Genomic DNA, 23,471 nt, shown 5'->3' with positions numbered 1-23,471 from the left:
TAACAGGCTTAACAGATTCTGTGGCAATGACTCAACCGGTCACTCGATCAGGTACTCGATCGTGTGTATGGTTGAGCACCTGGTTGAGTGCTTTGCCGGCTTCAATATGCTGTGTAAAATCTTTGCTCTGGGCTTCAATTAGTGACAAATCCTCCCCAGCTTGAACTTCACTGTCCTCAGTGACAACTTCCTCATAAAGGTGAATAGCTTTAGCAGTAACCTCCCTTGGGTTTTGAATAGCTTTTCCAGGAAGTTGATTAGTCTTTGGAGCTGAAGTATACGCAATGTTGCTCTCCATGTATTTCACTCTAGAGTTCAGACTCTCAAACTTGATGTTTAGATCATTATACTGAGAAGTTAACTTTTGGTTCAGCTCAGCAAACTTCTTTGCATCCTCAATCTGCCCATTTGCTTGGCCAAGCAACATTTGCTGCATCATAGCTCTCAAATCTGGTTCTTGGCCATGGTTAGTCTGAAACCTTGCAGGGGGACACATTGGAGCCTGAAAACCATTGTGTTTCTACTTGGTGCATAGTTGTTCTGTTGTTGGGGCTATTGAGGTGGATAAACTTGATCTTGTGGGTTTGCCACATTAGTACTCCTATAAGAAAAGTTGTTGTTCTTGAACTGGTTCTAAGGCTTGTAACCACCATGGTTCTGTACATAACACAACTCAGCCATTTCATTCTCCCCAACTTGTATTGTTGTGTCTTCTTCAGCAAGGAAGTGAATGTTCTTCTGTTGACTAAGCATAATCTTGTCCAACTTCTCATGAACAACCTTCAATTCTTTCTTATACTTCTCATTTTGATCATTGGAACAACCCTTACTGTTCTATCATAGTCCTCACTGTAGTTCCCATCAGATTGTGCTAAGTTCTCCACTAGCTCCCATCCTTCTTCTACATTCTTATTGAGGAAATTTCCATTGGAGGTTTTCTCCAAAAGTATCCTTATCTTAGGTACAACTCCTCTATATAAGGTGCTGAGTAGAGATTCATTGTTAAAGCCATGGTGTGGACATTGAGTTTGGAAGCCTTTGAATCTCTCTCATGCCTCACAAAAGCTTTCATTATTCTTTTGTGCAAAACCAGAAATCTCATTCCTCAACCTTGCAGTTCTTGCATTAGAGAAGAATTTAGCTAGGAAGGTCTTCTTACAAGCATCCCAACTAGTGATTGTTGATAACATCATTATTTTACTCATTTTAGCTATAGTTTTAGTATGCATTTAGGAAGAGTTTATTATGATTTCAAGGCTATAATGTCTATTATCAAGTATTTCATGTTTCAATAAGATTTTACAGGTTTTATAGCATAAAGGACCAAAAGGCAAGGAAAATACGTTTTAGGAAAGTTTCAGAGCTTTACAGTACGGGCCAATTTTGAAGAGCTTCCAGAGCTCAAAATATACATGCGTGGTGTCTATGGAAAGCTGGAAGAGTCATCTTTCTTCTCGAAGTGGAATCAAGTCAATCCATTCATTCATCCGGACGTTATGCCTGATTTATCGAGACGTGTTATAAAACAACGTGAAGAGAAGCAATCAGCCGATGGGCTTTTATTCAAGGCCTGACCAGCGACCATCACCACGGCCCAGTCCAAGCCTCCTACACGGTCCAGAAGCCTCCTTCGCCGCCCTTTATCCTGCACTTAAGAAGAGAAGACGTTTTTACCCTTACAAAACCCTAACCCTAAACAAAACCCTATAAATACTCTTAAGATCTAGGGTTTTGTGGTGTCCTTCCTTGGTGTCTCTTTTCCGCCTCTTAATCACTCATTCACGCCTCCAGCAGCAGCCTTAGAGACGTCCCTAGACCTCTACTCAGCCGTCGAAGTTCGTTAATCTACAGCTCTCTTGGAAGCCACCACCGTTGCCTTTGAAGTCACCAAACATCTTTCTAGTTTTCTTATTTTCGGTTTCCTACTTGCTTAAGGAAGAAGGATCATCTACTTTGTATTACAGAGAAGATCTCTAAACCCTTTTCTCATACTTCTAATCTTATATGCAATATCTTATTCATATGGTTTTGATTTGCATGAGTATGTGTGAGTAGTTTACTTGTTGGGTAATATGGATTTCAAAGGGGATTCATGTATCGTTTGCTTAAGGGTTTTTAGATCTGGTTAGTTCATCTTAGTTATTTGATCTAGGTTTATTCTTAATGCATATTGCTTGATTAGCTAACTAGCGATTGATTTTAGGCGTTTTACACATCACAAGTGTTGTAAACTCACTCGCAATAGCCTAGACAAGTATCGTGTTATAACATGCGTAAGTTGAGTTATAAAACCTTACGGATTAGAATCAAACTTGCTTTAATTGCTGGGATATATGCGCCGTTGCCTGCGAAAGTTGAGTAACGGAGTATACAGACTTTAGATAGGTGATTAGCGAGTAGCTTATCTCCCGTTCTTTCGTGTTTCGTAGTCCAAGAACGTTTAACCATTGAACTTCCAATCCTATTCCCTTTAGGCTTAGACCGGTGCTTGATACCCTAAGAATCCCCTACAGCCCAACATTCCGTCCATTTATATTTTCCTAGAATATTTACATTTAGTTATTGATTTCTTTAGTTACAAACTCAACCAAAACCCCCATCTTATTATAGCCTTAGCCATAGACCTCTCTAAACAAACTCTTAACGTGATTTATTCGTCTCTGTGGGATCGATCCTTAAATACTGCTACCGATCAACTGTGCACTTGCAGTATTTCGTGTGGTCTTCTGAGGTAAAAGATTGAAGTGAAATTCCACACACATCAATCTTTTTGGCGCCGTTGTCGGGGACCTATTAAGTCACTTTCGAGTTTAAGACTAGGATTATCGTCTAGGATCTTTTATTTTTGTTTTCGTTTTGCATTTTTTTTATTTCAGTTTACTTTGATTTCTTCTTTTAAATTTTCAGGAACTCTAGGTTTAGCTCAATGGAAAACTAGAACCACAATCTACGAGACCTTAACAATCCTCCACCTGGGAGGAACGGTCAAGGACTTGCTATGGATGACGAAGAGTACACCCGAGAACATGATTATGTTTGTGAGCAAGATCAACTTGATCCATTCGTTCAAACCATTGCTGAATTTGATACCCCTTATCAACACATTCAAGACCGATCTGCGATTCAACCTACAAGACCGCCAAAAGATCATTTTAAAATAAGTCCTCAAGTTATCACCTTGGTAAAGCAAAACCAGTTTCATGATTTTAGCATAGAGCACCCGATAGACCACATTGAACTTTTCGAAGAAATATGTGGAGTAACTGCTACATCCAAGGAATCTCAGAACTACTCGATGTGTAAATTGTTTCCGTTTTCCCTTGAAGACAAGGCAAGTAGATGGTTGAAGTCTCTGCCCCCAGCATCGATTACGACTTGGGAAGAATGTAAGGCCGCTTTTCTAAATCACTTTTACACCAGATCTCGCTCTAACCTCTTGAGGAGTAAAATACAAGGATTTAGACAAGGAAAAACTGAATCATTTAGTGAAGCTTGGGAGCGCTTTAGAGCATATGAGAGGGACTGCCCTCATCATGGTTTTACAGATGGTGGCTTGATGAACAAATTTTCTGAAGGAATTGACCCTAAAAACCAGCTATCTCTTGATGTAGCAAGTAATGGTAATTTTGCTACAAAGACGATTGAGGACGCCCGGATTTTAATCTGCAATTTAGCTGAGAGTGATAACAACTACCGCTCGACCCTTTTGGACGCTCAACCCCTTTGGACGTGGAGGAAGATTCTGATCAAGCCTCAGATATTAGACAGCTCAAAGAAACAACGAGTTTGATCGTCGAGCATATTCAAAAAGGAGATGACACGTTCGAAGATGAGGAAGGATTTTGTGACAAAGAAGAAGAGTTGAATTACATTGGAGCTAGAAGTAACTACCAAGGGAGGTTTCATAACCGAAACTTCAAAGATCAAGGACATCAATTCAACCTAGGCAATTTCCAAAACAGAGTTACATTTACCGACTTTCAAGGTTTTCAAAGAGGATTTCCTAATCCAACCATGAGAGATCAAGGCCCTGACTTGAGAGATTGGATGCTAGGGATTGCGGCCAACGCACAAGCCTTTACTGAAGACATTAATTTGAAGATGAGCGATACGTATAAGGATCTGAACGACAAGATGACTTCCCTTACAATCAAGGTTAGTAACCTCGAGAAGCAGAATAGGGAAAACTTTCTTATTCCTGAGAAACTCAAGGAGCCCATTTTGGAGACCAATGAGCAAGTGCTTGACCTTGCAAACTTAAAAGCTATAACGTTGAGGAGCGGAACAGCCTACAAAGAACCAGAATATCCAGAAGGGTACTTGGAGAAAGATCGAGCACCCGAAGTTATTCCTGTCGAAGAAGAAAAAGGAACCATAGGGGAAAAGGAAAGAGAAGAGCTTATCCACGAGGAGCTCACCAAGGACACTCTACCTCAAGTTCCACCTCCGACGCGCATTTATCAACCCAAGGTACTATATCCAACTAAAATTTCTAAGAAAGAAAAAGAGAGAGCCAAACTCAAGGAGCTTGTCGGGCAACTATTGGTAAGGCTACCTTTTGTTGAAGCTTGTGCAATGATTCCCCCACTAAATTAGAAAAAAAAAATATATGGAATAACCTAAATTATTAAGTTGTGCAAACAAATCTCTCTCTATAGGTGTCCCACATTACTCATGTGGGTTTCACGAAACGGGTTTTATATGGGTCAAAAAAATATTAAATTTGTTGGACGATAGACCTATGGTGGTGTGTTTGCGCATCTTGATAATTTAGGTTATCCCATTCGAGAAGTTTAATTTTTAGATGATTTTTATCTGATTTAATAGTATACGGATTTAATAAAAATCTAACGGTTACTAATTTTGTTCAAGTTTGATCTGGTATACCTGGATTAAAATTTTGTAGTGAAATCATAATTATTTCAAATATTCATAAACTTATTAAAACCAAACCATTTTAAATTTGAATTATATTAACAAATATGACCCTGCACGTACGTGCGGGTTCGAACCTAGTAAGACTTAAAATATCTATCTTGTCATGAAAATTTATTTTATGTATAAATTACCATAGCGTGTTTGAGCAAGATTTGTTTATTTATTTATCATAAAGTAACTTAAAGTTAATAAGTATGACTCAAGTATTTTACCAAGATTAATTGTCTAAATAATAATTTAAAAAAAAAACTATGCTAGAGAATCCATTATATATTATGAGAGATCCATTGAAATAAATTTCAAGATATTATATATTTATATGATGTTAATTTATTGACTAAAGCTTAAAATCTGACTAGCTTTGGAAAATTTTCAATTATGTAGATTATTATGTCTTGTAATTTGGTAACTAATATACAAATCAAATAAATTTAGGGGGAAAAAAGTTGGTAACTCTTAGAAAGATATCAATGGCTTGATTATTGGAAAAGAAAATTTTAGATTTCCTAAATTAGGTTGTATAAATTTGTAGGACATATTGAATATTTAAGGAAACTATTTGTAGGTAGAGTGTAAAAATAAATTTTCAAGATCGACATACTTAAATATTTGTAAAACGTAAGTTTTTTCCTCTATATATCTAATCGTACTAGTGGTGTTCGTATTAGGCATAGAAGTTCGCATGATGTTGATTGTGATCCTAAATTTTTCTTACAGGCTTTGATTTATTTTTTCAGACTTCTAATGAAATCTAGTATATTCTAACAAATACTTGTTGCATACTCTAGCAAAATGGGAACCAAGAGGATTTCATTTCTTGTATCATTGATTGTCTTCGCTCTCATCCTTCTACCGATGATTTCAGGTAATATATAAAACTCAAGATATTGTTTTAGGTTGGCCAAAGATTTGTTTAGTTGGTGACAGTTTAGTTTTCTAAAAGAACTTTCAATTTATATTTTTTTTTTAAAATAAAAAAAATAAAAAATAATTAGGTAGACTAGTTATACTAATTCATAAAACTAATAATCGATAATTTTGTACTATTATTCTTGTTTCATGTGTTTGTTTATGCTCTAAACAGGGCAAAACGCGCAATGTTACTCAAACCTAACATGTAAAAACAATGCGACATGCAATAAGCTTTGCAAAGCTAAAAATCACAAATTAGGAGGGGTTTGTTTTCTTCGTGTCAAACGTTGCTGCTGCTACATTACTTTCATCGAATCCCAAGAGTCTTCCATATCCAAGGATACCAATAATGTACTCATTACTAATTAATTCATCATTTTATATGTATTCTCTATTGTCACAATAAATATTTAAAATTTCATATATATGGATTATATATTTGAACTTTGAATATATTCTCTTGTAAAAATTATAAATGATTTTACATCACATCATGATTTATTAAGCAATACATTTTGTTTTACCCTTCCTTAGTACTTTACCAATTTCACACTTTTGACTCTTGCTTTTAAAGTATTAATTTTACTCTTATTGTTAATTCCCTTTTTTAAATAGTCTTTGAACTTATAAACATTAATTTTGATTGTGGTGTTGTTATGAGCTGCCGGGAAAGAGCGAGTATTTTTACAAATTATCAATGAGAAAGTTGGGTTTTCTGTGAGTAACTTGGTGAATAAGTAGGTAATATCTTTGGAGATCTCAGATTTTGGTTAGGATTTTCTTGAATATGACAATGATTCCAAAGATTAGTTTTCAAATTAGTGTTTTGCCATTTTTTACAAATCGTAATATGCATAGGTAGACGATATTATTGTTTCGGTTATAGTATATCAGTGAATGCGATTTTGTTTCATTGCAGAGAATATAAGGGGAAAATATATAAGTACAAATATGTGAGGTAAGCGATCTTGTTTTCTATTAACGAAAATATTGAATGTCGTTTTATATATTGTTAGACTAACAAGGTTAATAACTATGGGAAGTTTATTAGAAACCGTTTATAAATTAGGTTATAAAGATGTATAAATACGTAGGACTTATTGAAAATTTTCTATAGGAAAAGGAAACACTTTGTTGTAATTTTTTTGTGTGTGTAAAATGTATGTTGGTGTTCGTATTAGACATAGAACTTCTCTTGATATTGATTTTGAACCTTACCGTTTTTCATAGGCTTTGTTTTTCTTTTAAGCTTCTAATGAAATCTTCTAACAAATACTTTTGTTGCATTCTCTAGCGAAATGGTAACCAAGAGTATCTCATTTCTTGTGTCGCTGATGGTCTTCGCTCTCATCCTTCTTCTACCCATGATTTCAGGTAATATATATATAAAAACTCAAGATATTGTTTGCTTTTTGGTTATATTTGAATAACGTACAAGTTAAGATATTATATTCAAATTTTAAAATATCGTACTATTATTCTTGTTTCATGTGTTTGTTTATGAACTTTAACAGGGCAAAACACGCAATGTTACTCAAACCTAGTATGTAACAACAACACATCGACATGCGTTGAGCTTTGCAAAATCGGAACGACCTTGTTTCCCCCTCAGAACTATCATATCGTATCAGATTCACCCAGATCTTTGACCTCGTTATATATCTCCCACAAACTTAATTGCTCCATCCATTTCTACCCAAATCCATAGTTTTAGTGCTATTTCTCTTTCGGAATATCATATATCATCTATTGTCCCATGAATCTTGGTTTATACGGTTTAGTATTGGTTTTACTATTTGATTAACCAACTAATGAACTTATGTAACCAGATTAAACTGAAATTCAACCCAATTACAAAACTAAACCTAGAAAACTTTAAAATAAAAAATTCCCAAATCAATTTATCTTCTTCTTCTCGTTTTTTCTTTCATTTTAGAGAAGTGGATTCAAAACCTGCAAACAATCATAAAAGAACAAATAATCAATTACATAAGCTTAGTCAATTACACATAAGCTTAGTTTCACGTGTTATCTTCTTTGTTTTGTTTTGTTTTTAAATCGATCACGAAATCAATGAAACAGAGAAAGTGAAATCTACTTTCCGGAGACGGTTGCATCAAACATGAAGGAGGAGGAGGAGGAGCAGCCGACGTATGGTTTCACCACCGACGACGTCCTCCGCTGCTGCTGTTGTTTCCCAGATCAAAAAGACTAGATTTTTAAGTGACTCAAATGATAAATTCTCAGATTTTTTTAATTTGCAGATGTATCGAGAGTTCCAAGGGCTTGTTGTTGTTCTTGAGTGAATAATTTAGGGAGGTGAAAGTGGGTAATGAGATGATGATGATGATGATGGGGTCGGGGTTGGCCAAGCTCCACTCATGAACATAAATCTATGTGATTGTCTTTGATCCGTTTGTAGAGAGATAATGCACTCGTTCCAGAAAAAAAAAAATCCAGAAATCGTTTATGTGTTTTCAGATTCAAGAGCTCCTTCATGGAGAATACAATGCATTTTACTCTCTCAAACAATTTTGTTGTTCTTTGCTCAAAACGGTTCAAAATTTGTTCTTCTGGTTTACCCATTTAGGGTTTTTACAAAATGAATTTGGGAATTTTCGATTTGGAAATGAAGAACATGATGGGTCGGGTTATATATCTTAGTCGGGTTATAAATTGGTTTCATACCGGTTTTCTGTGGGTTTATACCGGGTTTAGCTTTAAAACCGTCTAACCCCAGATTGATGGGGAAATATCAATAGAACTATGAATTCGGGTAGAAATCAATGGAGCACTTAAGTTTGTGGGAGATATAGAAAGAGGTCAAAGATCGGGGTGAATCTGGTACGATATGATAGTGGAGGGGGAAATAGGACGTCGTTCCCTAAAAATCACACATTAGGAGGGGTTTGTTTTCCTCGTGTCAACCGCTGCTGTTGCTATATTACTTTGGAATCTCAAGAGTCTTCCATATCTAAGGATACCAATAATGGGACTCATTATTAATTAATTCATCATTTTTTTTTATATGTACTCTCTTTTATTTTTTATGTATTGTCACTCTCTTTTATATTATACTAGGTGATACCCCGTGCTGTAGCACGAGATTATACATTTTGTTAGTTACTTTTTTTTTTGTAATTTGTATTTTTGTAATATAGTTTTTTATTTTGACTTATTTTCTTTGTTTATGTTTATTTGTATATTTGGGGCTATACAATAAATTAGAAATCCTAATAGAGTAAGTAATTTGTAAAATGTAGCTTTCCATGGAAACAGACACACCACAATATTGGATAGTAGTTTTGTACGAGAATAGACACTCCAAAATATCGAATAGTAGTTTTGTAAGAGGATAGACACACCGCAATATCGGATAGTAGTTTTGTAAGAGTATGAGTTTTCTTTATTTTGGTTTGTTGTCAAAAGAGGAGAAGTTGCTTGTTAAATTTTAGTGTGAGATATTTTAATGGTTAGGAAACCATTGTATTTATAGTGTGATTATGTATATTTAGGTTATCATTTATCAAATATTAACAAAATTGTAAAAAACCAATTTAATTTATAGTTTCATAAAAAACTTGTTTTAACGGGTTTAACTCAAACTTTTTTTAGATTTTAAAAATTTTAAGAATAAAAATATTAATATTACTTAAATATTTTATATATTTAAATATATTATAATATTTTAAACTCTAGACGGAGTTCAAATATTTATAATAATTTGAACATTTTATAAAAATTTAAATATTTATAATTTCTTGAACTTTTTTAAAAAACGTAAATATATTATAATATGTTTACATTTTAAAATTTTAAATATGCTCAAATATAGAACCAAATTAAACTGTTAAATTTGGATACCTGATAAATCAAGCTTTCTGCTAATTTGTACTCAAAACATATTAGTCATATATTTATAGTGATTATGAACCATATTCCAAACTATCTGGTCGATGTGGGATATAGAGTACACATTTTCTGTAAATTAGTTTACAACTTTACATATATATTATTTCTGCGTTTTTTATTCTTTCCATATATTCATCATAATTAGTTACTATAATTTCGTTAAGGAAATATTGAAACATCTAAACTAAATGATGATTTGTTTTTATTTAATTGTAGTAAGTTGATTTTTTGTTTCCGTAAATATCTCACAATATAAAAGCAAATCAAATAAGTTTACATATATATACAATTTCGTATTTAATCTATTGATTATTTTGGAAGCAACAAAGTCACAATCCATAAGTATTAAAGATTTCTCATTATTATTAATATTCGTAGTAATTATAGGGATTAAGTATGGTAGTAGTTAATATTTGATATTACTGAAACCATTAAATACTCGGATACCAGATTTCTCATTTGTAGGGATTATACCTCTGTTTGGTAACGAAAATAACTATTCTTGAGCAAAATCAAAAACAGGATCCGAATATTATAAACATGGAGTACAAACAGATCCGCAAATTTTATTTCTTCTGTTTCTGGGTCATACAGGATCCGCATCCCGACCCGATGGATATTTAGTGGTCGACTGAAGGGTATAATAGTCATTAGAAAAAATCGTAACTATAGGTTAATTTAATTAAGTTAAGTGATTCTCTAATAATTTTTAATGAAAAACCTACCAAAACAAAGTCATGGTCCAATTTGAGTATAGTGAGTACTTCAGGTATAATTGAATAGATGTACTGTCTTTTATCACAATAAAAATAAACAGATTTATTATATATGGATTATATCTATGAGAAATACTCCAAAATAGCACTAAACCAAGTTTTATGGACAACTATAGCACACATTCAATAAATTTCCAAAAATATTATTATTTAACACATTCAAATATTTAAAATTAATTTTTAGAATTTTTTTTATGTTTGGGTTATCAATTTCGCATTTAGGATATAGTTTTAAGGGGTATTTTGAATTTAAAATTCAATTTTGAAAGATTAATTAGTGATATTTTTGGAATTTTAGAGATGTTATGCTATGTTTAGAAAAAAACTTATTTCTGTGCTATTTTTGAGAATCTCTCATTATATACTCTTGTAGCAATTATAAATGATTGACATCACTTGATTTATTTCTTAAGCGATACATTTTGTTTTTTAACAAAAAAGCAATACATGGATGGACACATGGTTGCCCAAAAAAAAAACAATACATTTTGTTTTACCCTGCCTTGGTACTTTATTAATTGGAAAATTTGCACCGACACCCACTTTCTCCAAAACTATTCACCATTACACCTACTTTACATATTACCCCTCACTCCTTTTAACCCTTTCTATATACTTTTCTCTCTCCTTACTTTTTCCATCCTCCACCTCTTTTGTATATATTTTTATATCAAAGTAAAAGATAAAATAAAAAATAATTCCAACCTTAGATCCTCAATTCTTCAATCATCAAATTCTCAATTTTTCCATCCGCCGTCGAAGCCTTAGACCCCCAATTATATGTTTCCTTGTTTCTTCTCCTTCATCGTTGTTCATCAAATCCGATAAAAACTGAAATCTCTTATTACAAATCCAAAAAAAATGTATTTTTCTCTCAATTTGGCATATTCACACAAATCCAAAAAAAATGTATTTTTCTCTCAATTTGGCAAATTCATACAAATCCAAAATCATTGAGAGATCAAAAGAAGAAACTTTAGAACAAAACAGTACTATACCAATATAATATGTATGAACAATTGGTATCCATGCTACCTTTTACATATGGTTATAATTTGTAGCAACCAAACTAAATTAAATAATATCAAAGCGGAATAAAGCATGTGCTTGTTCTAAATGTATGAAAGCAGAAGAAAGCAATTGTAGCTGCTGAGAAAAAATATATTATGTTGCTTGAATTGTTTGTAACTGAGAAGAAGAAAGCATGTGCTTGTGTCCAACAAGCATATGTCGACAGATTAGGGTTTATTATCATGTGGTCAAAGGTTAGTGGATGGGCATGGATGGAAATCATGAATCTTAATGTATGAATATGTTTTGTATTCAAACGCAACGGTTATGGGTTTCTATTGGTATCCGCATGACCATGAATATATGGATTTGATGTTGTTGTATCCTAAACCCTAAATCTCTATAACCCCCAAATTCGGTTTGTATCCACATGACTACGAATATATGGATTTGATGTGTTGCTAGTACTATATTTATGGTCAAGTGTTATGGATTTGATAACAAAGCTTGATGAGTTACTAATACCCACATTTATGGTCATGTGTTACTAGTACCCACAAATTCTATTGGTATCCACATGTCCATGAATATATGGATTTGATGTTATCGTTGTATCCTAAACCCTAAATCTCTAAAATCCACAAATTTTATGGGGTATCCACATGACCACGAATATATGGATTTGATATTGTCGTTGTATCTTAAACCATAAATCTCTAGAACCCAAAAATTATATTGGTATCCACATGACCACGAATATATGGATTTGATATTGTCGTCGTATCTTAAACCTAAATCTCTAGAACTCACAAATTCTATTGGTATCCACATAACCATGAACATATGGATTTGATGTTGTCGTTGTATCCAAAACCCTAAATCAACATAAGTCATAAATCCTAAACTCTAAACCCTAAAACATCACCATGTTTAGGGTTTACTTTAAAGTCCATCCACCCTCTCTACCACTAAAATTTGGTTAGATATATCCCTAGCTCGTAACCATAACACTAAATAGACATTGAATCCATATAAGCCCAAAAACCTAAACCCTATACCCTAAACCTTAAATCCTAAACCCTAAACCCTAAATCTTAAACCATGAACTAAAAATATAGACACATCATCCACATACCTAAACCCAAAACTTTTAACCTTAACCCCTAAATCATACATCTTGAACTTTAGACCATACAACCTGAACTCAAAACATAGATAATGAATTATATAACCTCTAAAGTCTAAACCCTAAACTATGGTGATGTTTGAACATGCAATAAACTTGTCAATAAATTTCATCATTGATCTTCAATAATTATATTATTTTTTGAAATTTAGTTATTCATAACTAATTTACTAAGCCACAAACTTTTTAATTAATTAGGGTTTCATATGTTTTTTTAATGTTCAAACATAAGTAAGTATCCATAAATAACACCATAATTTACCATTCAATTATCAATGAACAACTGTTCAGCTCAAAATGGATAATATATAATTTATTCACCTAAAATATAGCAAAATGCATTTTAAAATATAGAAAAAATATAATCATAATCTATCGTACAAAAAGATTTATATAATTAATTGATAATAACTACACAAATGACAAGAAAAAAAAAAGAAAAAAAAAGAGAGAGAAAGGGGGAGGAGACCATTGTATTTTGCCCCAACAAATCTAACTTACTCAATATTAGTATATTGTTGCAGGGCAGTTTGGTCATAAAAAATGACACATAAGCAAAAAGATGAGAAAGTATAGTAAGTATTGAAAGTAGGTGTAAGTGAAAGAAGTTTACCTTTTTCATTGTCGGGAATTTTGACTTTTTGACCCAGTCGACTCAACGCCAACTGCTACGCCTCTTATCTTAAATTCAATTGGAGACCAAAACCTAATCATCCGAGCCATCCCCATCAATACATTACCATGTAAGCCTAGCGTGGGCTGCACTGCACTAACTGATTAATGGGCAACCATAGTGTTGACTTAATTAGGACAACCTTTAACAAGGCAGGTAAAAGATAGACTAGTGTTGTTGATGTAATGTATTAAGTAAATATTAATGTATTGTGTTGTTGCATATAGCCATATAGGTCTATGGCATGCATAAAGGGAGTAATGGGTATTCATACGTAACTGGACGTTGTGAGGCTATTACCATAGCCGTGTGGTTGCAGGGCGTAACCGAGTGCTAATGACGGGTCGTCGGGTAATTAGGAACTTACTATCAAAGGGTAGATTTGTATGGTTGTTGTGTTTGTGCTAGTTAAGATACAATATGTTGTATATTCACGACCCCTCCTTTACGGGTTGTTAGATAATCGATAAACAAGTCTCGACGAATAAATAAATTCTGGTAACTTAAGTACTTTCTATCTATTTTCTTAACATTTTGTATTTTGTCGGAAAAAAAAGAAAGGGAAGAATACTTCAGATTTTTCTTAAGAATATTTATACATCGAAGTTACTCCCTTTTCTAATTAAGAAGAGGTCATTCCAGTTTCAATGTGGGAATTCTAAAATTTACTTGGTAAACTAGAAAAGGTATCAGAGGTATAAAGAAGTTAAAGTCAGTCAATAAGTTAAAACAAAAATAAACGCAATAGATTTGAGTGGTTCCCCCCCCCCACGTAAGCTTAGTTTGGTACTTTAGTCCGGTGAGAATCAACAGCAGATCACATAAGCCGTACGTTAAAAGTCAGAGAATGTATTAAAGTACAAAACTAAGCGATTCTTATAAATTCAACTGAATCTATATATAAGCTAAACATGAATGACATTTTGAATTCTCAACTCATTTTACTGAGCAACCCAAATCCACTACTAGTGTCGGATCGTTGGATTGGAGCGACACTGAATCCTGATAGAACTTTGACTTATTTGTACGAAAGCTTCCATACCTCTCTGACATTTGAGGAACCATCTGTGACTTCAGACACCAACGTTGAAGCAAGTACACCTGCAATGAAGATAAAATTATGAGGTCTTAGTACGTGGGTTATATTATCATTGTAGAGGATGAACAAAGCAACCCTTGCTTTATATATATATATATACATCATCGAATAGGTCATCTTACCGTCGTCCTCTATCATAGACAAGAACTGCCTTGTCCCTCCACCAACCCCAAAATAGTACTTCTTTGCAGCCATGTAAACTGCTCCACCAGGATACGCCAGACACTGCAAAGAACCAAGTGTTGAACAACCTCCAATGAATCTTTAAGAATGATTGTAAAAAGTTTCTTCTATCTAGGAGAAAACGAGAGTGTTACCCTTTTAATCAATCCGTATAGACTTTTCTGAGCGGAGATGGAATATATCGTCTCAGCCATTAGAATGATGTCATAACCACCCTTCTTATCAATCTCGCCGTCATTATTAGCTAGTGGAAAAACCTGATGAACTTCACTCCACTCACCGCCAAAGAAGCGTACTTCTGTTTCACCTACTGAGACGGAGGAAGACTTGTCGGAGATATTAGCATTCAGATTCGGGATGGTGAGACACCGAAGGACCTCAGCATTGAAGTCTTGGAAATGAACGGCATCTGAACCCTGGACACCAAAAGAGACCATAGATCTAAGAAAGATGGGGCTTGGCACACAGAGCATAATATAGAGTATCAGAAAGCAACAACTTACCTTGAGACACGCATAGATTCCTGGAAGTGCATGACCACATCCAAGCTGAAACAATAGATTCATAGGTAAGTGATGTAAAGAACGAATGATAGCCATCGTTTGACAATTTAAGGAAAGAGCCTACCTCGAGAACCCGTTTTCCAGAAAGTGATAAGTTTCCGGATTGTGATTCTTTTTCAAGAGCTTTGACAAGATCAATTGATCCTTCCCAAAGCTTAAGCCCGCCTAGATATCGAATTCAAGATTAACAAAAGAAATGCATAATGCAGGAGATACATTACACATCTCACAAACCATAGGTAGAATAAAACCATTATACCTTCATATACACCAGGAACCAAATCTGAATTAGGCAATCCAAAGACCTCTTTAGTGCTCACACGACCCTAAAACAAAACCAGTAACTAAAATTACTCATTTCCATGAACATCATCATCTCAACTGGGACTAGCTTTGAGCTTACTGAACATATTTTGAGATTACACTCGCTGTGACTCACGAATTTTAGAGGCTATTAAGCATCTGAGAGTCTCAATTTCTCAATTTCTTTCTTAAATTTTGGTGAACTTTCTCGGTAAAGTGAAAACAGAAACGCACCTTCAAAAGAGTGATATCGCCGAAAGTCACTTTATCCACTGCTAGATCAACGGAGGAAGACGCCTACTGCGACGAAATCCACATAAATCAAAAAGAGGGAAAATTACATAAGAAAGTGGAGATGAGTTTTTGGAGAGGAGGAAGTAGTAGCTAGTGACATTACCTCGGAGGATAATACTTCAACAGGAGGAGGCGGAGGAGGAAGAGCTGGCTCTGGTGACTCAAGGAACCCTAAACCTAGACCAGAACCTTGTGAAGAAGAAAACAGCTCAAACGTCGGGTTCGTCGCCATTGACAAAAAGCTTCGGCGGCAGCACTTTGAGGCCAGACCAGAGAGAAGAGCACATAGAATAGAAACCCATCAAACCGGTCGGTACGAGATTAGATATATCGGTTCACTAAACCAATCAATTAAATCACCCAAACTGTTAAACAAAATTTTGCTAGTGGGACTTGGAATGAATCATGTGTTTTTTTTTTTTTTCTAAATTTTTTTTAAAATTAGATTCAAAAAAGAAATAGCGTTTGTACAACTAATGCAACATTTACTTTAGACACATGAGATTTTAAAAGCGGAAGAGATTAGAAACGTGCAGCAAGCCCAGTTTGTAAGCCATCCCCAAACCGCTGGTCACCCCCAAGGTGAATAGCAAGCAGTTGGTCCCGAATCTGGCGATCAATCCGTTGAACAAGCTGTGTTGAACCAGTGGGCGAAGTGCCATGGCGACGGTCATTACGCTCCTTCCAAAATGTGTAGACCGAAGCCTGTAGAACGTATCTCACAAGAAATCCCAGAGTTATGTCAGCCCAGTCGGTAGAAACAGAGTCCACAATAGTCGGCCAGTCGGTAGAGTAGCAAGTAGAGAAGACTTGCGAGGCGAGATCCAGCCAAACCCCCGCAGAGAAAGGGCAGGAGAAAAACAGATGATTCCTCGTTTCAATTGCAGAGTTGCACAGCACACATGTTGCATCATCGCCTCTATTCCATGACAAAAGACGATCTCTCGTTGATAGCCGATTTTGAACAGCCAGCCAAATACAGAAAGAGAGTTTTGGGGTTGCGTGGGAGAACCATACCCCTTTGTACCAAGTAACAACAGTGAAGACCGAGCGAATATTATTCCAAGTGTCCTTTGTGGAGAAACGTGGGCGATAAACATCATTTTTCCCTTTCCATAAGACCACATCGTCCTCAACCGAATAAGTAGTCCGAAGTGTAGCGAGCTCATCCTCCATTAAATTAAGATGGTGTGCACGATGATGTCGCCTACGACGGTTCCAGGCCTAAGTCACCATTGCCTGCAAACCAATCCCCATATCAATGGGTCCTCTCTGCCCAGCAATGTCCACCATACGTCCCATACTAGACCACTGATCATACCAAAACGAAGTTCGCTGGCCATTTTTCACAACAACCTTGGAGAGGGATCTTGCAGTGTCCTTGTACTTCAGTATTTTACGCCACATCCAAGAGCCGAGCTGTGTTTCCACAACAGCCCAGAAAGAGGAACCTTTGAGCAGAACCTGCCTCACCCACGCTACCCATAGAGAATCCGCACTGGAGAGGATACGCCAGATAAGTTTTAGACAACTTACATCATTTGCTTCTCTCAGAGAGCGGAGACCCAATCCCCCTTCAGATTTAGGCTTACAAACATCAACCCAAGCGACTTTCGCTTTATTCGTATTTAGGTCAGCACCATACCATAAATAGGCAGAGCAGAGCTGTTCTATCATTCGTATGCAGCCCCGTGGAAGACGATATGCTGCCATCCAAAAGTTACAAACACTCCAGAGGACAGATGTGATTAAGTTGAGGCGGCCCGCATATGATAGAAAACGTGAGGCCCAAGAGCCAATTTTCCTTTTAATATGCTCAATCAGAGGATGATAATCCGCAGAGGACAAATGCTTAGTTACCAGAGGTAGCCCCAAGTATCTAACCGGTAGAACCCCCGTCGTGAAGGCAAACCTGTCAGTTATTTCCAGATACACTTCAGTTGGTATACCAGCTAGGTAAACAGTTGTTTTTTCCATACTTATTTTCAAGCCTGACCATTTAGCAAAGTCGTCAAACACCCGTACAATGCCAGCAATGGAGCTAGCCTTGCCATCTGAAAAAGATCATGATATCATCGGCGAAGCAAAGGTGGGTTAGACCAATCACCTTACAGCGAGGATAATACCCGAACCAGTGGGAATTCGCTGCTTTATCCAAAGATTTTGAAAGAACATCCATGGCAATGACAAACAGATATGGGGAGAGAGAGCATCCCTGCTTTAAACCACGATTACTATTAAAATATCCAGCTAGCTCACCATTAACTTGGACCGAGAAGGATGGGGTAGTGATGCAAAACATTATCCACTTGACAAACTTTGATGGAAAGGCCATTGCCTCAAGCGTGTTATGCAAGAAATCCCATTGAACCGAATCAAACGCTTTAGAGATGTTGTCTTTATGATAGTGCTTCACCAACTCTGTTGCAAGCAAAACATTCTCAAGAAGTAGTCGGTTCTTCCCAAACGCTGACTGGTTTCCCGTAATGAACTTAGGCAGAATCAGTTTCAGCCGATTGGCCAAGATTTTCGAGATAACTTTATACAGAACATTACAACACAAGATAGGTCGTTAATCTTTCATCTCACCAGCTTCTGTTTTTTTTTAGGATTCAGAGCTAGAGTTGTAGAATTCACTACCTTAGGCAGAAAACCTTTAACAAAAAATGATGGTACCGCCAAGACAAACTCGCCGCCCACAAAATCCCATGCCACTTTGTAGAATTCAGAAGGGTAACCATCCGAACCTGGGGATTTGTCAGCCGGCATTGCAAACAGCACTCTTTTGACCTCCTCCGCAGACACTGTGCGAGTGAGCATGAGTTTGTTTGCATCAGAAAAACAATAGGACAACAGACCCTGCAGGTCATCCGTAGAGAGCCCCTCGTAATCGTCAGGTACCCGCTATAGAAAATCTCGAAAGAATCGCTCAGCCTCACCCTTTATCTCCCTTCGGTTTTAGTAAGAGAGCCATTTGGTAATTTGATCTCCCTAATCGAATTATAAGCTTGCCTCTTGAGAACATCTCGATGAAACGCCTTGTTGTTCTTTTCCCCCACTTGCAACCAGTGCAACTTGGAGCGTTGTTTGAGGAACTTCTCTTCCAGACTAGCAACACGTTCCCAACGAGCGTAAGCGACATTCTCCTCTTCCATGTTTTGCACTGTAGGACATGAAAGTGTATGCGACTACTTTTGACAGAGAGCCTGATAGGCCTCCTTGGACTTCTTAACCAAGTCCCCAAGACGATTATTCGCTAAGTGGCGTAGAACCGGTTTCAGTGACTTCAATTTCTTGGTGAACCGATGCAATGTGGAAGTTGACATATGCAGTGGCTCCATACCTTGCCAAGTCTCACCAATGAGGTGGTTGAACTCGGGGAGACTTGCGAGGGCATTCACAAATTTAAATGGTTTCCTAAGACTACCTGGGGAACCATCCCCTACCGAGAACTCTATGCAACATCGCAAATGATCTGAGCAACCTCCAGCCTCAAAAACGCTATACGATGTCGGAAAAGTGGTCAACCATGCGGCATGGGGTAGTGATGCAAAGCATTATCCACATATTTACCTCTTCATTACATCTTCTAGCTGGAAACTGAGTAATTTGAATAGAATCCTGCTTCCACTATAAGCACGGGCTAAGATCACTGTGATGAACATGATTCTCAATGGAAGCATCCAGGGAAATACAGCCATGCACATATAGATACTTGAGACTAAATGGAATTACTACTTCTTTTAGTGATGTGAGTTTCTTGCAGTGATTGAGGCAAAGAGTAACCAATGAGGAGAGATCCTTAATACTTGTAGGAACTATTTCAAAATCATGTCTGCTGATATCCAAATATGTTAGATTTTCAAACCTAGTAAGTTGATCAGACAAGGATTGGACATTCTTGCAGTTATCAAGTCAAAGCTCTACCAAACAGTATTTTCTTTCATCTTGTTGCGCATCAGAAAGGTTCACAATTGCTTGGAGATTTGTACAATCAGAAAGAGTGAGTGTCTCCAGCTGATATAGGTCTGGTAATGACTCGAGTTGACGGCAGGTACAAAGCGTCAAATGTTTCAAATTGGTAAGAAGAATCATTGTCGTTGGTAACACTTTGAAGCCAAGGTCTAGTTTTTCTAGAACCAGTAAATGGTGGATGCCATCTGGAATTTCTTGGATGTTTAGGTTGATTAAATTTAACTCCGTCAACCAGGGAAAATCTGAAAAGCTGCAACACTTGAATGGATCGTTGCTCTGATCATCACCACTGCAGCTAAACCACATGATGTCGAGTGATTTAAAACAGTAGGGAGGTGACATGAGCTTAGGTTTTTCATTTTCAAACGTCATTAGTTCATGGGGTATCTTTTGCTCAGAAAGAAAACAGATATGCTCTGTGTATCCCTCAAGAAGCACCAACATGATTTTTATCTCGCCATTGATTGATAGATTTGGAATGGAAATTCCTGAGAGTTCATACGGTTCAGCATCAAGTACTTGCATGCGGATTAGTCGAACGCGTAGGCACAATTCGGACCTACTGCGTTGAAAGTCAAAAGATTTAGATTCCCTTATTATGAGCCTTAGATTTAGCCCATCACAGTTGGATACATCAAGCTTCTTTAGTGTAGATATGCACCATATAGACTTTGGAATCAGTTTCAAGGAAATGCAACCTTCGAGTATTAACTCCTCAAGACGCACTGCTTCCTGAAGATTTGGAGGTTCTTTCATATCCCTACAGCCTGTCAGATCTAGCCTCCTCAAATGCAAAACACTCTGAGAAGAATGAGACATAGTCGAAGAAAATTGTGTTAGAAAAAATAAAAAAACAAAAACACCTTTTAGCAAGTATATATTAGGAGATTGAAAAAGTAACATACCTGGACTCCAGTCCAAAGGCTTGAGAGCTTGCTGTAACACAGATTTATTTCAACAAGACAATATGGCCTATCTATTGGTGGCAAGGTTGTATAAGGATATGCATCCCAATGTAGTAGTCTAAGCTGACGAGAAACTATATGGTTTCCCTCTAGATCGCGTCGTATCGTGGACTTCGAACCTCTAGAATGTGTGTACATCTTCAGAAATTGGAGATTACTCATTGGCTCGAAAGCATACCACTGAATATGAAAGCTATAGGGAAGTGCACTAACATCGAGTGTAATGCCTTCAATTTTGCTTGTACCCTGACAATAGTAGACATATGTAAATGTGACGTTTAAGAAGAAACCATGGCATAGCCAAACAAACATTTTAATATTCGCACAATGAGACACAACAAAATCTAACAAGTTTGGCGAGGCTTACTGCATAGTTTGCCATTAGTGCATATATGTCGTCATGATGCCACAAGATGCGTTGTTTGGCAGGTCTGCTTGCAGATTCTTGACGCACGATATGTCTTCCCGTTTGCTCTACCAAACCATGCATAGCTATACACCCATCAATTGATATGTCAATGAGAGACTTTTCGGCTAAATGCCTAATCTCAAATTCACGCGATTAAGAAGGGTACTGACTCGTAGGATCGGATCTCCATTGAAAAGACATGCGACATGAAGAAAAGTAGCCTTACCAACTTCATCAAGTTATCGTAGCTAATTTTCAAGATACTCATAATGTTTTCGTAAGAAGCTTCTTCAAACGATTTCAAACCATCTTTCCACTCCACTACTGACTTGACATGGAGATAGAAGCCAAAAGCTTCAAGGGCCAAAGGAAGACCTTGTGCAAGCCTTGAATCACGAATTGAGAGATCTTTGTAGACATGAGAAGGAGGATATCCTCCTTCAAAAGCAAACTGCTCGAAGAGTTTGAGGGCAGTATCGTTATCCATGCACTTAACATCATACACAAATCATACTCCGCATGAGTTGTTAAGCAAGCTCTTGTCTCGTGTTGTTACAATAATTCGACTCCCTAGTCCAAACCATCTAGCCTCTTTTGCTAGTGCATACAGCTGGTTCACATCACTCACATCATTAAGTACAATAAAAACTTTGAGGTGTCCAAGCCTTGACTTGATACAATGAGCACCTTGTTCCACACTCCAAAACTTTACATGATGTTCACCCAAAATATTGGAAAGAAGCTGTTCTTGTAAGTATAAGAGACCATATTTGGAAGAAATTCTCCTAATGTTTGGTATGAAACAAGAATGAGGTGAAAATCTATGTTTCTATTGTTCATAAATGTACTTGACTATGGTGGTTTTGCCAATGCCTCCCATTCCCCATATTCCTATCATACGAACCTCATCAATGGCGTCCATGTTCAAGAGAGGACTGAGACCTTCCACATGTGTTTTTATCCCAACAATATCACTGAAATCTATCGGCAACATAGATAACAATCGGCTTGACATACGTCGAACAATGTCTTCAATCATGGTGGCCTCATCCACACTAACATCGAAGAAAACTCACTAAAGAACAAAAGATTTTAAGCCACTTTTGATGAAAATATAGAAAGAACCTACCATTGTGTGGAATCCTTGCCCTTTCTGTTGGCGATACGAGTAAGTGCTTCTCTCCATCCAAGAACCTTGTCGGCCATTTCTAAACCTTGGTACCTTTCTAAAGCGAAACTTCCTCGCTGATTTCTCACGTCAGAGGGATTCACTCCATAGAAAATAGGAACGACTTTAATCTCTTTCTTTCCCTGAAGTTCCATAATCAATCGGAGCTCCTCCAAACACCACCTTGAAGTTACGTAGCTCTCGGAGATAACTATAGCGGCAAATCTTGAACTCTGTATGGCTTTACAGAGTTCCTCAGAAATATATTCTCCGATCTCAAGCTTTCAGTCATCTTTGAAAGTAACAATTCCCCTACTAACAAGAGCTTTATGCAAATGGCTAACGAAGCTTTTGCGTGTGTCTTCTCCTCGGAAGCTGAGAAAGACATCATAGTTCCAGAGTCGATGTGAAGAGGAGGATGAAGCCATTTGGTATTGAGTTGAAACTCTCTAACAACTACGATTAACATAACAAGTCGAGGTGAGAACGAAAAGTCCATTTGGAAGACTTTTAAATCCAACCAAAGGACAAGTGTACATATATATTAATCTCCCCCATGCATTATTTGTATGTTTAGCAAAAACAACTAGTATATTAATAAATAGAGGACTCTTGTATCCAATCAAAATTGAATGATGATGTAAAGAAAGAGACCTCTAATGGCGAAAGCCTACCAAACAATCCCGATTGTGAAAAAGGAAATTACGCAAGGACTTACATTTTAGCCTATCTCCATTCGACCAAGTTCTTAAAAAAAATGAAGTTCGATGTTTTCGTCAGTTTTAGAGGAATTGACACTCGGCGAACTTTTGTGAGCCATCTTTGTCATTCATTATTTAAGAAAGAAATAAGGTTTTCCAAAACCGATGAATGGAGACCAGCTTCTTCGCAAGTACTTCAGTCAATTGAAGAGTCTAGAGCTGCGATTGTGGTCATATCAAAGAACTTTGCTTCCTCTTTTTCTTGCTTAGACGAATTAGCCAAGATAATGGAGTGTAGGGAGAAAGATCCCAAAGATCAACCAGTTCCTTGTTCTTGGTGGTGCTAGTCTTTTACTGCATAGATCCTTCTAATGTTTTGAGACAAGCAGACAATCTTCAGGAG

The 23,471-nt window shown here is 36.5% G+C and overlaps 2 protein-coding genes, 1 long non-coding RNA gene, 2 other non-coding genes and 1 pseudogene across 5 annotated transcripts; 2 read left to right on the top strand and 4 right to left on the bottom strand.

The window, feature by feature from the left end:
- Positions 1-1,005: 1,005 nt before the first annotated feature.
- On the top strand, positions 1,006-1,112 carry LOC147936139 (small nucleolar RNA R71). The gene has a single exon (XR_015569696.1). It is a non-coding gene; the product is annotated as a small nucleolar RNA R71 (small nucleolar RNA).
- Positions 1,113-3,430: 2,318 nt separating this feature from the next.
- Positions 3,431-3,540, bottom strand: LOC147936138 (small nucleolar RNA R71). Its single transcript, XR_015569798.1, has one exon. It is a non-coding gene; the product is annotated as a small nucleolar RNA R71 (small nucleolar RNA).
- A 2,125-nt stretch (positions 3,541-5,665) lies between these two features.
- LOC147936137 (uncharacterized) lies at positions 5,666-6,339 on the top strand. The gene is made up of 2 exons (XR_015569236.1): positions 5,666-5,803; positions 6,023-6,339. It is a non-coding gene; the product is annotated as an uncharacterized LOC147936137 (long non-coding RNA).
- Positions 6,340-14,208: 7,869 nt separating this feature from the next.
- On the bottom strand, positions 14,209-16,144 carry LOC104719062 (uncharacterized). Its single transcript, XM_010436907.3, has 8 exons — positions 15,954-16,144; positions 15,791-15,853; positions 15,513-15,579; positions 15,318-15,418; positions 15,194-15,238; positions 14,825-15,106; positions 14,630-14,732; positions 14,209-14,509 (listed from the first exon to the last, which is right to left on the bottom strand). Exons 1-8 carry the CDS (start codon positions 16,080-16,082, stop codon positions 14,427-14,429), a joined length of 873 nt encoding a protein of 290 aa, XP_010435209.1. The 5' UTR covers positions 16,083-16,144; the 3' UTR covers positions 14,209-14,426.
- Positions 16,145-16,372: 228 nt separating this feature from the next.
- LOC147936136 (uncharacterized) lies at positions 16,373-17,026 on the bottom strand. The gene has a single exon (XM_087468604.1). It carries the CDS (start codon positions 17,024-17,026, stop codon positions 16,373-16,375), a length of 654 nt encoding a protein of 217 aa, XP_087324730.1.
- A 48-nt stretch (positions 17,027-17,074) lies between these two features.
- LOC147936135 (disease resistance protein RPS6-like) lies at positions 17,075-22,774 on the bottom strand (annotated as a pseudogene).
- Positions 22,775-23,471: the final 697 nt, after the last annotated feature.

Source organism: Camelina sativa, chromosome 10 (genome assembly GCF_030686135.1).
Source record: "Camelina sativa cultivar CO46 ecotype springtype chromosome 10, ASM3068613v1".
NCBI lineage: Eukaryota > Viridiplantae > Streptophyta > Magnoliopsida > Brassicales > Brassicaceae > Camelina > Camelina sativa.
The sequence above is the reverse complement of the archived record's forward strand: the minus strand, read 5'-3'. Positions and strand labels throughout refer to the sequence as shown.